The sequence below is a fragment of the Eptatretus burgeri genome, chromosome 3 (assembly GCF_056783735.1).
Source record: "Eptatretus burgeri isolate ZD-2024b chromosome 3, Ebu_testis_v1, whole genome shotgun sequence".
NCBI classification, from domain to species: domain Eukaryota; kingdom Metazoa; phylum Chordata; class Myxini; order Myxiniformes; family Myxinidae; genus Eptatretus; species Eptatretus burgeri.
In genome coordinates this window covers 26878754-26892106 of record NC_140963.1, presented here as the reverse complement: position 1 = coordinate 26892106, position 13353 = coordinate 26878754, and the positions used below count along the sequence as shown (strand labels likewise).

General features: G+C 40.8%; 1 protein-coding gene across 3 annotated transcripts in view; it reads right to left on the bottom strand.

The window, feature by feature from the left end:
• The window catches only part of LOC147029591 (inactive dipeptidyl peptidase 10-like), a 594191-nt gene that overhangs the window by 395403 nt on the left and 185435 nt on the right, over positions 1 to 13353 (bottom strand). For all 3 annotated transcript variants that reach the window (XM_085872742.1, XM_085872743.1, XM_085872744.1), the window contains exon 3: positions 3418 to 3513. In XM_085872742.1, coding sequence (XP_085728868.1) covers positions 3418 to 3513 — 96 coding nt within the window. The remainder of the gene's footprint in view (positions 1 to 3417; positions 3514 to 13353) is intronic.

The following is a 13353-nucleotide window of genomic DNA, read 5'->3' as shown; positions in this document are numbered from 1 at the left end:
CGGCCTGACAAAATTTAGATATTGTCCCATAGATTCATATGCCACAATCAAATTCAAGATTGTTTGAGAAATGTAGGAGGAGATAGATTTTGAAAATTGTCATTTTCGCATGGAAATAGTCATTTTCGCATTTTTTGCCAACTTTGAAGTCACGTGACACGAAAACGAAAGCGAATATCGAAAATTCGGCCCGATCAAAATTTAGATATTGTCCCATAGATTCATATGCTGCAATCAAATTCAAGATCGCTTGAGAAATGGCGGAGGAGATAGAATTTGAAAATCGTCATTTTCGCAACTTCAAAGGCCTCGTGACCTTGACCTTCGCTGACCTTGAAAGTCATACCATCGTGTACGTCTCATCGACCTCTATCAGGATCACTAATGACCAGATCTCCCGCTTCAACTTCATTGTGAACGGACGGACGGACCCATATTACCCTTTCTCTCACCAATATTATTAGGTCATTGGAAATGACCTAAAAAGGTATACATGCAAAGCACAATGAAAACACAAACGGCACACAGGCTCAGCACAACCATGACTTATTGGCATAATGCATCCACATCAAATGCCGACCTATGATTTAGTCTCATTGAATGTGCCAGATCATGATAGATCTCATAAATGATGGAAAATCGAGCCTGGTTAGTATTTGGACAAAAACAACCACAGAAGACTGTGTAGAGTCAGCTGAGAGGTGGAAGGATAGCTCAGTTAGTAATAATATTACTCTTCTTTTCATCCCACATTATCTTGTATTCCTCAATGTACACAGTCTTTTATGTTTCCTCTCCTACATCCTTCAAGAAGGGAGATTATATTATTTCCTTCTTCCCTTCCCTTGCTTTCTTTCTTTCCAACAATTACAATAGCACACCATTTATTTATTTTTAAGGCACTCCTTTTCAAATTTAGCATCAAAGTACCTTGGTCCAATAACCACAGACCTTAATCCAATACTCATAATTTTTTTTCGATTGAGGCCTCCATCCCGATTTTCACGAGTCAATGGTGAAACACACACACAAAAAAAATCATAAATTGTGCCTTGCCATTCTCTTGTATGAATGTCAATCAATAGAAATTAAAGTTGGCAGAAAGGTGATTTCAAATACACATGATAGGGATGCATTTTAAAACTTTGCTTTTATCATTTTCTGGATGATGCAGAGATCAAAATCATCGAGTTGGTTACAAAATTAAGGTCTTTTGCTTGCTTTGCCTCTGTATTTCAAGCAATACAGACAAGAATGATCAAAATGATGCCTTACGACAGTCACTGAAGAATACAGCAGGTAGACATTAGTTTGATGCTTTTCGTTAAATTCCATAGGAAACAATGGTCAAGTTTGGACATAAAAATAAGGTTTATGGCCTGGCAAGCATTTATAGTTCAACTAATCCAGGCAAGACTTGGCACAAAAATACCTTAACACAACCACTTATTTTATATAGACATGGTATAGGCTCATGGAAGAGCTAGGACACAGAATAGATCAAGACACAACATACTGTAACAAAGGGAGCAGCAGGAGAAAGGGGAAACACAAATAGCAGGACAAAGGGAGAAGGTACATGGAGAAGGACAAACAAGGGATGCAGGTAATGATAAGGGGTAGGGGAGAATGCAAGAGATGGACACATAAGCAAAATTTGGGGAGGGGTTTGGGGGTGGTTTCATAGGTGTGGAAAAGATCATGGCTTTGGATAGGGGAGGGTGGTGAGATGGAGGTGAACAGCTGTTTTGAAGACCAGGAGAGAAGGAGATCAAAGAGAGTGTCGTAGGTGGTTCCACAGGTGGGAAAAAAGAACGAAAAGTGGTTCTCGATTTAAGTAGTTTCACTTCAGAATAAAGTAAGAAAACATTGGTTCAACATCTTCCTATTGATTTTACAGTGGAAAAAGTGGATGTAAGGAGGGTGGAGAGAAATATTGCATTTTCTGGCAAATGTCTGTAATTCTAGTTCTAACCAATATTTGTACACAAAATATTCGCTCAGGGAAGAGTTTGAGCAAAACCGGAAGAGAGGTAGTACAAAGGAAGCCACAAAGGTGTCTGAAATTTGAGAACAACAGGCCTTGTCCCTCAACGTCATCGTGGGAGATGCCAATAATGTTGAGAGCTGTATATTTCACAGATTCCAGAAACAGATGTGATGTGGGGGCGTCAGCACACAGGGAAGAGCAGTATCCATTGAGCGAGATACAAAGTTGTCAGAGGCTTTGAATCATTCATATTTTTCAAGGAATGATGGAGGATGCCCATTGTGTGGTTTGCTATGGAGGCCAGCTCTGTGGTCAGCCCATGAGAACTCGTGACTGATGGTGATGCTGAGAAGTTGAAAAGACTAAACCTCTTCCAGTGACAATGGAAACAGAGAGATAGATTCATTTTAGACGATCCTTCAAGAGTGACAGGGTGAGACTGAGATTTGTCATGGGTGAAAGACATGTCCCATGTATCAGAACATTTTCATCAATTCCAGATCAGCAGAGAGTAACGCAGCTGCTGTGTGCCTGTCGGTGAGATGTTGCACTGTATAACATAATATGAAGTCATCTATAAAAAAGAATGAACGTTTTTTTCCAGAGCTTCGGAGAAGTTGCTAACCTTGATCAAAAATTATTAGACACCTGACTGCATAAATCAACATTTAACTGTTTCAATGGTTTCCATCTATATCATTACTCATGCTGTCACTGTAGGCTGGGTGTGTGAGTATTGCAATCATCCTGTCTATGGGTTCGTCTGTTGGCAGAAATAACTGGCTAACGAGGGCAGCAAGAATCGCCAACTTTGGCACAGAGATTCGTACTGTGAATACCTCACACAAGTTCAACTTTGAGCTCATAAGGAAAAATATAAAATGAAAATTAGTGCAGGAATATATTCACTCACACGGCAGCCACACGTATAGGTTACTGTCCTCTCGGGCGGTATTGCACCAAGAGAAAACAACAACAGTGTGATCCAGCACCTCCATCGAGTGTTCTCGTTTGCCCGAGCATAGATGATTACCAAACATTGCTCACTCACACCTTTTACAGTTTTATCCACTTCTTAGCATGTTTGAGATTCCAGCCCTTTCCAAGAAACACATTGCTGCTATGCCTCTTATTCTCCTTTACCACCCTTACTGGTAGATGAGATATATATATATATATATTTTTTTTTTATACATATATATATATATATATATATATATATATATATATATATATGTGTATATATATATATATATATATATATATATATATATATATATATATATATATATATATATATATATATATGAATATATATATATATATATATATATATATATATATATATATATATATATATATATATATATGAATGGATATATGGATAGGGAGGTCATAAATTGATAAAAACTAACTCAGGTTCTGACCATTAAGCCAGTGAGCACCAGGATCTTTGATGATGAACTTGTCCATGAACAGATCATCCACAGACAGCTTTGCCTGCCTCACCACCAGGTCTTCAGCTGGTAGTGGGAGGGGATTGGAAGAGAAATAAAACAAATGGATAACAATTAATGTGTTGTGATCTGAGCAGTTGTTTCATTATCATGAGACTAAAGGTTCACATCGACATACAGAGAACTACTAAAAGTGTGAATCATGCCAAAAAACATTGGCCTTCATTCAGTTGATTTGTCACCAATTCTGGCACACAGGAGTGTAAACCCATGAAACTACAGTTCTAAGAAATTCATTTTCTCGAATAATGTGCATAAAACCCCAAAATTGTATTGTTGACACATTTTGAAACCATACACCAATTCAATTCAAATACCACCGATTTTGAGGAGACCCAATTATGATATATTTTTGAAGATATCATCTATTTTCAAAAGGAGAGGCATCTGTCCATCCTTGTGTGTATCCATATGCCATGCTTCATTCTAAAGGGTTTCTGCTGTCATAGGATAATAAAAATAGGACTGTGCGTCCTGAAGTTCATCTGGATGAGGAGCAACTGTCACTCAACCCCCCCCCCCCCCCCGCAGACCTCCCTTGACCCTAATTTTTGGAATGCCGTGAAAAACTTCAGTACGTCACAGGTGATGAAGGTTGTGGTAAAGTTTCATCGAAATTGTGTGTGTAATTTTGGAGTAGAGAGCAAACACCCACCCCCCCCCCCCCGTAGACCTTAATGACAGCAGATTTTGATGTGGTCAATAAACCTTCATTCGGCATCAGATATGAAGCTTGTGTCCCAGTTTCATCAAAAATCGTGTTTGGTTCACGCGATAATGACTGAAGTGTTTATGGACTGATGGATTGACTGACTGACTGACTGACTGACTGACTGACTCACCTACGGACGGGCGCTGCTCAATTGCAAAAGCTCACCGGACTAAAATCCAGGTGAGCTAAAAATTTTACCAAACACCCATGTGCCAAGCCAGGGGAATAAAAATAAATAAACAATCAAATGAATGAACAAGCAATAAGTCTCGGTGCTATAATAGTAACAGTTTATCCATCCTCTGTGAGTCTGGAAGGTCGGCGGTTCGATTCAGAGTCTGTCCAAGTCATACCAAAGACCTATGAAGCCTCAGTGATGTTTCCTTACTGGACACACTCAGCATTTAAAGGATTAGGCATGCATGGACGCCAAAGGTGGTATTCATGTGGGGGAGGTAATTGCTCTGTAAACTGCTCAACTCAGTGCGGAAAGAAAACCGACGTAAGGATGGGTATCGCTGGGTACCAACAGTAGTCTCGAGAAGGTGTGTAACTTCCCCCAATCCCAGTGGCTGTGTATAGAAGCATCATCGTTGGAGTGTCTGCTCTGAATCTGGGATGTCAGCAGTTTGTACGCACCCCCAGCCGATGCTGAGTAATATCAAAGATTTCAAAATGGTACCATTGGAACGCCTATCTGCCAAACCAGGCCAAGCCTGTAAAGTTGGTACGTGCTGATTTCTTAATTGATGCTCAACATTTACAAATCATAGAGCACAAAAAACAACCATAAGTTGGCAGAGTGCAGGCTTTGATGGGCACAATGGCTTCCTCCTGTGTTGAAGTTCCTTGGAAGGGAACTCGTATTATTATTTCTGAAATCCAGTGTCATCTCATATATTTGTCTACAAGTGTGTACATGATTGGTGTTGCAGCTCCTCCATGAGCCTTTAATAGTCCTGTAAAAAAAAAACTAAAAAAAAAAAACTCTAATTCAAATTTCACTTATGCAAATCATCTCCAGAAAGCATCTAATTATTATAAAATATAAATGATAATTAAATTACAATTATGAAGTAATAATTTCTAAACTGTCACAATTTTCTGATGACCTTCCAGGAAAATTGGCGAACGTTTGTACGACAAGGATAAGAAACTAGAGAGTTGGTGTCAAAGCCACCCAATGCTCACCTGTTAATACATTTATCATTTTTTAAAAGACTAGTCTAATAATATTTTTTATAAAGCATTGCAGTGAAGTCTGATCCAAATAATTTTAAAGCAATATATGTATTTGTATATTGTAATCAGTAAAAAATAGTGTGGTGGATAAAAACATTAGAAAGGAAAAAACTTTAACGTTGATGTGCTACAAAAAAGTTAAGTTCAAAACAGGTCAAAAATTTTAAAAATTTGAAATTATTTTTTTTATTTCAACTTCACGACATCAATAATATACCCCAAAGGAACCTCCATGCCAAATATCAGCATCATCGTACACATATTAAATGAATGCCAAGCTTCTAAATAACTTGCACCAAAAACTTTAACCTTTTCACGCTCATGCTGATGTTGAGGCTGACGCTCACGCCGGGTGTATCGCAATAGCTCTCTGTTCTTCGAACAGGCGAGCTAAAAAACAACTCAATGCACATTTTAGTTGTTAAATTAAAATTGAGCCTTACTTAAAAAAATTTTTTATCAAAGCTTAGTAACAAGTTATACTAGCGATATCCGTGCACATGCACGGGATAGCAGTACAACATAGTTGGGAGCAGACGACAGACCGTACACGGGGAATGACAAAAATACGCATTGTGCAAAATGCAAGTGGTACTATGGAACGCCAAGACTTCCCAAACATTGTCGGCATGTCTGCCAAGTGCCACAGCAATTTCATAGGGATCGTGTGAGAGTCTGCTTCTACAAGCTTCTTCAAGCCGAGTTTTTAGTGTGCAAGCTTGGTATTATAATAGAGATTTTATCGACTGACCAACGTTGAGCTATTTTATTTTTTCGCACCACCATTCGTTGTGCAGGTTTGACTTGCGACCCTATTTGCTTGAGTTATACACATCTTTATGAGCCGCAACCAGCGGGGGTGAAAGTGAATTGAGGTGAGATTTTGTCAGAGTGGTTCAGAGTAACACTTTGGGTGTGTGTATGCGGTTGCACAAGCACGATGGATTATATATTGGAAAGTTGTCAAACTGAAATCCAAAGTCAATTAACAAAGCAAAACAACTATTACAGGAGTTCTTGCATATTTTTGTATTGTAATTGACTTAATATTTCTTCTTCAACAGGATGGTGCAGAGGTAGTGCACTTATCTTTGAACTGTTTAGTCTGAGTTTAATTTCCAACCTGACTATAAACAGTCGGATTTGTGCTTCGTAGACAGGGCGTTACATCAAAGTGTGCCATTTCATGCATGGAAGTTAAGCCGAGTTTCCCGCCTGCGAGCATAAGTTGGTGTACGTTAAAGATCCCATCGTGTCAAGTGGACAATTTGTCTCCAGGACCCTGAACAAATTACAAATCCCTCCCCAACTCCATTCCTGTCCAACATCAAGTCTGGCTCGCTGGTTCGTAAAAGACTCAAGTCAATCTACCACCTGTTGCTATGGCTTAAAGAAGGTGAGATTAATTGGAGCTACAGTAGTAATAGTAGTAGTCGTAGTAGTAGTAGTAGTAGTAGTAGTAGTAGTAGTAGTAATAGTAGTAGTCGTAGTTGTGGTCGTAGTAGTAGTAGTAAGTATCCAAAAAATTCTACAAACCATATTTGCTACATTTTCACATTGAAAATGAATAATTCCACTTCCACATCAGATGAGGAAATGTTCACTCCCTTTATAAATAAATAATTCGTTTATGAGGTTTGAAATATTCATAAGTAGGAACTCAATATGTAGTGCAAAGTTAAAAATACAGCAACGATGGAAACCCCAAATTAAGATCGGCTTTTTACAAAAAGGAGGGAGTCGTAGAATCATCAAAAAGAGGAAGCAAATTAGATTCTGGCAACTGCATGACATTAAAAGACATCGCAAAAAGATTCGCTGTACAGCTGGCAATCCAGTGGAATTAAATTCAGCATTTCTTGCTGTAAATAGAAATGTAGCTCATTTGATGTGGCAAACAGAAAATTGAACACTTTGTAACCATTGGTGGTGAGGTGACACAGTGGAAAGAACTTTCAGTCATCCAGTGGCTAGGATTATTATATTAGTGACTCGTAAATATCAGTCACTTCGCTAATGGGAATACCAAGAGGGGGGGGAGATAGAAAGAGAAAGAGGGAGAGGAGGGGAGTGGGAGGGGGAGAGAGGAGGGTGAGGAGAAAGAGAGCGAGAGAGAGCCAGGTGGGAGAGAGCAAATAAGAGCTGTCACTTCGATAAGAATAAGACCAAAGCTTACCTTGCTGTGATATTTAACTCTCTGGGGATATTTGACTGGTTGAGATTTAATCATGACCATCACCGCCGTGGATACAATAATTTTTTAATTCCAAAGTGATTCTTCACCATTGAGAGATAGGGGCAAAAACGACATATAGCAGGATATCTCAAAAAGTTGTGGACAGATTCGGACGAAACTTGGTGGGTGAGTTGGTAAGGTGACAAGAACAAGCCGATTAAATTTTAGTTCAGGTCCAAATCTAGATCCAGCCCATCAGTGGGATACAAAACATAAAGTAATCAGTCTGGCAGAGGTATGCCTCTCTTCTGAGTGCCCTTCTAGTTTTTCATTGTTCTTCTATCTTCCTTCTTCTCTCTTCCTCCTTCTTCTGTGTTCCTCTTTCTCTCTTCTCTTTCCTCTTTGTCTTCTTCAGCACTGAGGATTTCACATCAGATTATTTATCACATTTTGTCACAGTGTTTGACTTCTTTTTAATCCTTGTTGACCTCAGGATAGACAATGTTTCATGCTTTTCCATGTGGTGCCAACACTCCCTCCAAACCCCAACTCACTGTCGTCCCCTCTCCCCTCCCTTCTTCCTGCTCATAAAAGTGAAAGGGCATTCTTATAGGGATCATTACATATTTAATATCGTGTAACCACAATCACAGAGTTTGAAGTTGGATTACTTGGAACCTCTTTATCAATACTCGTCAATAAATGACTATTTCAATATTCTGTTGTATTTTGTGTCACTGATAGTGAATAAGTATTTTCAACCATGTTTGGGAAAAAATAAATAATTAAAATAAAACCAGCTTTCAATTCATAACAACCTGCATTTCATCACCTCTAACTGCTCAAGTGTCATGTCGAAATCTGCCGCCTGAAGGATAAATTCATCAATATGGCTGAAATAAGCATCAATATATAGAATATGGATGTTTATCTTTGTCGCCATGTCATGAATCTGGGTTGTTTTCAGTTACCAAGTTTCTTGTTGAGCGTTCGCCAAGTGGCTTAAGCACTCGAGCAAGCACTCCATGCAAAACCGTTGATAAAGAATAGAAGCTTGGCAAGCGCGAGCCATCTGCTTGGTAACTGCATACACCGTTGGACATCTCGACAGCATACAGTACATCAAAAACCAACAAAAGAACATTTTTTTGAAGACTTCAAATATTAATCACATCGTCCCCCATCCAAATCCTTGATCTTTTCTACCCCCATTATTCCACCCCAAACCCACCTCCTTCAAATTCCCTGCTTTCCTTCCTGAAAGTCCCTGTAATGTCCATCTTGTATTCCTCATGTTCCCCACCCCATCCCTCTCCCTTCCACAGATCTCCTAATGTTTCTGTTCCCCACTGTTTTGTCCTTCCCATTCCCACCCCTCTTGTCTCATGCCCCCCTTGCTGTGCGTTGTGTGTCAGCTCTCATACGAGCCTCGACAAGGTATACAAAAAAAAAAAAAACTCTTTGTTGCAATGAAAACGCATGGAAGTTCAGCCAAACCTTGTTCACTTTTAAACTCAGAGGTGATGCTAAGTGTGCGAAAGTGAATGTGTACATTTCAAAGTGCATGTGTACATAACTTCTTTAAAGTGTACATGTACATAATAACTTCGAAAACAAGAAGTAAAAAAAAATCTTTCAGGAATTTCTTGGCCTCCCAACTAATAAATTACGAGCACAGGCATTTCACGACCAAGCCAATTTTCGTCTTCTCGAATGTATATTTACTTTACATCATGTTAATTACATGTCCATCAGTTTGTTTATAAATCCTGTACTCGCACATTATTCAGCCTTGGAAAGTCGGGCGAAAACACAATTTTTTAATTTTTTAGTCACAATTTCCCTTCCTCTGCATTATGAGAACGTACCTCCATTGGGTGGTAGATATTCGACCGCTGCCACGATCGTTGCTAACAAAACATGCATTAACTAGTTTCCTCTGCGTGAGCATCAAAATGTACCTTTGTTTCCTCAGCATGGTACCTTAATTTAATGATAGAAGACATGTTGTTCAATCATCATATGTACATCAAAAGCTTATAGGCCTGTTCCAAGTCAAGGCATATTTGAGCAGGCCAAAACAAAATGGCGGCTTCTGCGAGGTGAAAGTGGGCAAACCAAGATGGCGGGCCACCATCTTGGAAAGGCTATTTTTATATTTTTTTCATGATGAGCACCCCGTTAATTATCTTCAAAAGGGGTGTTTAAATTTAGTCAAATACTCAGTTTTCATTCAGACACTTCCTTGGAGTTCCATAAGTATGTATGCAGAGTTCTGGGCCACTAGGTTTCATGGTTTTGGAGTTATGGAGGAGATACACACACACACACACACACACACACACACACACACTTTTATAATTATAGACAAGTAAATACCACTTGTCACTTCGCTGATGGGAATATGAAGAGAGGGCGGGAGGGAAAGAGGGGGGGAGGGAGAGGGGAGGGAGAGAGAGGGGAGGGAGAGAGAGGGGAGGGAGAGAGAGGGAGGGAGAGAGAGGGAGGGAGAGAGAGGGGAGGGAGAGAGAGGGGAGGGAGAGAGAGGGAGGGAGAGAGAGGGGAGGGAGAGAGAGGGGAGGGAGAGAGAGGGGGAGGGAGAGAGGGGAGGGAGAGAGAGGGGAGGGAGAGAGAGGGGAGGGAGAGAGAGGGGAGGGAGAGAGAGGGGAGGGAGAGAGAGGGGAGGGAGAGAGAGGGGAGGGAGAGAGAGGGAGGGAGAGAGAGGGGAGGGAGAGAGAGGGAGGGAGAGAGAGGGAGGGAGACAGAGGGGAGGGAGAGAGAGGGGAGGGAGAGGGAGAGGGAGAGAGAGAGAGGGGGAGATAAAGAAAGGGGGAGGGAGAGGGAGAGTGAGAGGGGGAAAGAAAAGGGGGAAAAGAGATAGGGGGAGGGGGAGAGAGGAGGGGTGGAGGATAAAGAGGAGGGAGGGGAGTGAGGAGAGGGGAGGAGGGAGAGAGGAGGGAGTGTGAAGGGAAAGCGAGGAGGGGGGGTAAGGAAATGGGAGAGAGGAGTTGGGAGAGAGGGGATATTGAGTCGGGGAGTGAGAGCATGGAGGGGTGGGGGAGAAAGGAGTGGTGGGGGAAAGGAAGGCAGCATGAGGGGAAGTGAAGGCAGCATCAGGGGAAGTGAAGGCAGCATGAGGGGAAGTGAACGAACATGACAGCAGGGGAAGGGAAGGCAGCATGAGGGGAGGGGAGGGAAGGCAGCATGAGGGGAGGGGAAGGCAGCATACTGAGGCATTGCCAGGGCGAAAGTGCTTTCAATCGTCAATTGCGAAAGCGAGCTTGTTGCTGTTGCAGACTTTGGTTTATTTGAATCTGCATTCTTAACCGTGATGAAGAAGTACTCTCTCTGTTGTTTGGTTTTCAAATATTTCAGCACATTGGATGTATTACAGTAATGAGCAAGTATATTGAACAAAGTGAGCATGCAACTTTTGGACTGTCTTTTTTAACCTTCCCAACATAATTCCAAACTGCTCTTCTGGACATTTTGAACAGTATGCTGTCAAAACATTATCAGTCAATGTATTGCCTACCTATCCATCAGCAAAGCAATCAGCACGCTTTACCGTTCAACTCCAAATGCCTTGCCATTCATTTAAAAAGAACACGCACGAATAGTTTGCAAGCGACTTGCTTTTGCTGCTATATTGTAAACGGGATGCCCCAGGGGGTGTTTTCCTTTTCAATTAATACATTAGCAGGTCAGGTGTAACAGTAACATGGCCAACAGGGAGGAAAAAAAATTTCACCGAAAAAAAAAACCGCTTCTTTCTATGAAGTATTAATTACTTAGAATCGATGTCGATTCCAGTTCGCTTCTCTATTCCAACCATGGAATCAAAAAGGAAGCGAGTACTTTGGAATCGATCCACCCACCACGATGAAGCAATCAAGCAAGCAAGCACTCCAATGAAATGGTTGATAATGAACAGCTGGCTGGGTCATACTACACTCCATCCAGAGGCGGCCGGCCAAAATCAGACTCCGGAGTATCAAACAATATGTGAATTGGACAAATGAACACTTTTTTTTTTTTTAGCAGTCGGAACTGCTGATAAGTTCAATTCTGGTTTAAATTTTGAAATTTGATTCAGCATTATTATGCTATGGGTGCAATACCCCAAGGGTGTTGTTAATGCGTTGTTAATACCCTTCATCCATTTCTCCCCAACAACCTTACAAATACGCTATATAATATCCCGACCAATTTATTCAGCTCTCTTACAATCTTGCAATAGTTTGAGTCTCTGCCCAATTCTCAGAGGTCTAGTTGGTACAAGTCGCAATTTAACAACACGTTAAGCTATAAAAATCCACGATCTCTTCTACAAGCACCGATTCTTTTCTATTTTGATCCTCCGAGTCATTTTTACTTGTTTTTTTTGTAATTACTACTTTCACCCTGTGTGACCACTCCATCATACGTTCCCAGTTTGTAAACCTGCTGCCCTTTGCTGTTTAGCTCCACCATGAGCCTAGACCCTTGCATATAAAAAGCCGAATGTCTCATCTGCTAAAATTCACCAATGACAGTTAAAAATCACAATGTACCTGTCAAAATGATGAGGTCAATGTGTGAGGGTGATATGGCAAAAATGTAAATTCTTGCTTAGATTTTCCGAGAGCACTAAATCAGTGGTGAAGCTATGCCAGAGCATAATGATGCAAAACCTGCAGAAAGATGCAGCTATATGCATTAATGAAATCATTGCACTTCCACTCCCACGACGACTAGAACTACGACTACTAATACTACTACTCCTACTACTCTGAAGACTCCATTCACAGCTCGACTTAAAGAGATCAGAAGGTAAGCTGTCTATCTTGTCTGCGAGCATTCACTATTGGATGTTAAATATTGCACAGGTCCTTTTGAAAAGAATAGACCATGGTGTGCTGGTACCATGGTGAAATTCGAAAAAAAAATTCCCTGCTTTACAAAGGGTACTACATCAGGGGTAAAGCTTTGCCAAAGTACTGTTTTATGATACAAACCCACTACCACGTGCTGCATAAGCCATGAATGAAATAACTATTGTACGACTACGACAGATGGTGAGAAGAGAAGCTGACATTTCTGGCCTTACCCTTAAAGGAGCAAAGGAAATCAGGTGGGGGAGGTGACAAACTTACTTGAACACTGTAGAATACAAGTTGCATTCTTGCCACTGCAAAAAACCTCCAGTTTTGCAGTACTTGGACATGTTAAATAAGGTGGTGTATTATACACTGCATCAACGGCAGTAAACTTCTAGAATTTTTCTACACCACTTTTAAAATCATTATTTTATTTCAATTTAATTATACACATGAACACTGTGCGGGGTGAGGTGTTCTATAAACGCTCTACTTTGTTAAGAGTGCTGTTGATCTCTCTGATTACACTGGGGAACAAAGTTTTTGTTGCATTGATACCAGCACTCGATCTTACCTCATTTGAGTGTGCTGAATTCAAATCTGAAGTTAGTTTCTCTCTGTAAGCTAAGTTAGTTTCTCCTGACCACTTACAAAGCTTTTGTCTGTAGCCTGATGGAGTACTGCTCTCCCCTCTGGGCTGGTGCTCCTGGCTCCCACCTTTCTCGGCTTCACGCTGTCGAAACCAGGGCATTTAAGATCATCGGCATCTCCCGCAATGAAGCTGAGTCTTTGGGCCTCTCACTCAATCACCGCAGGTTGGTCGGTGGTCTTTCTATCTTCTACCGACTCCTCTCCAG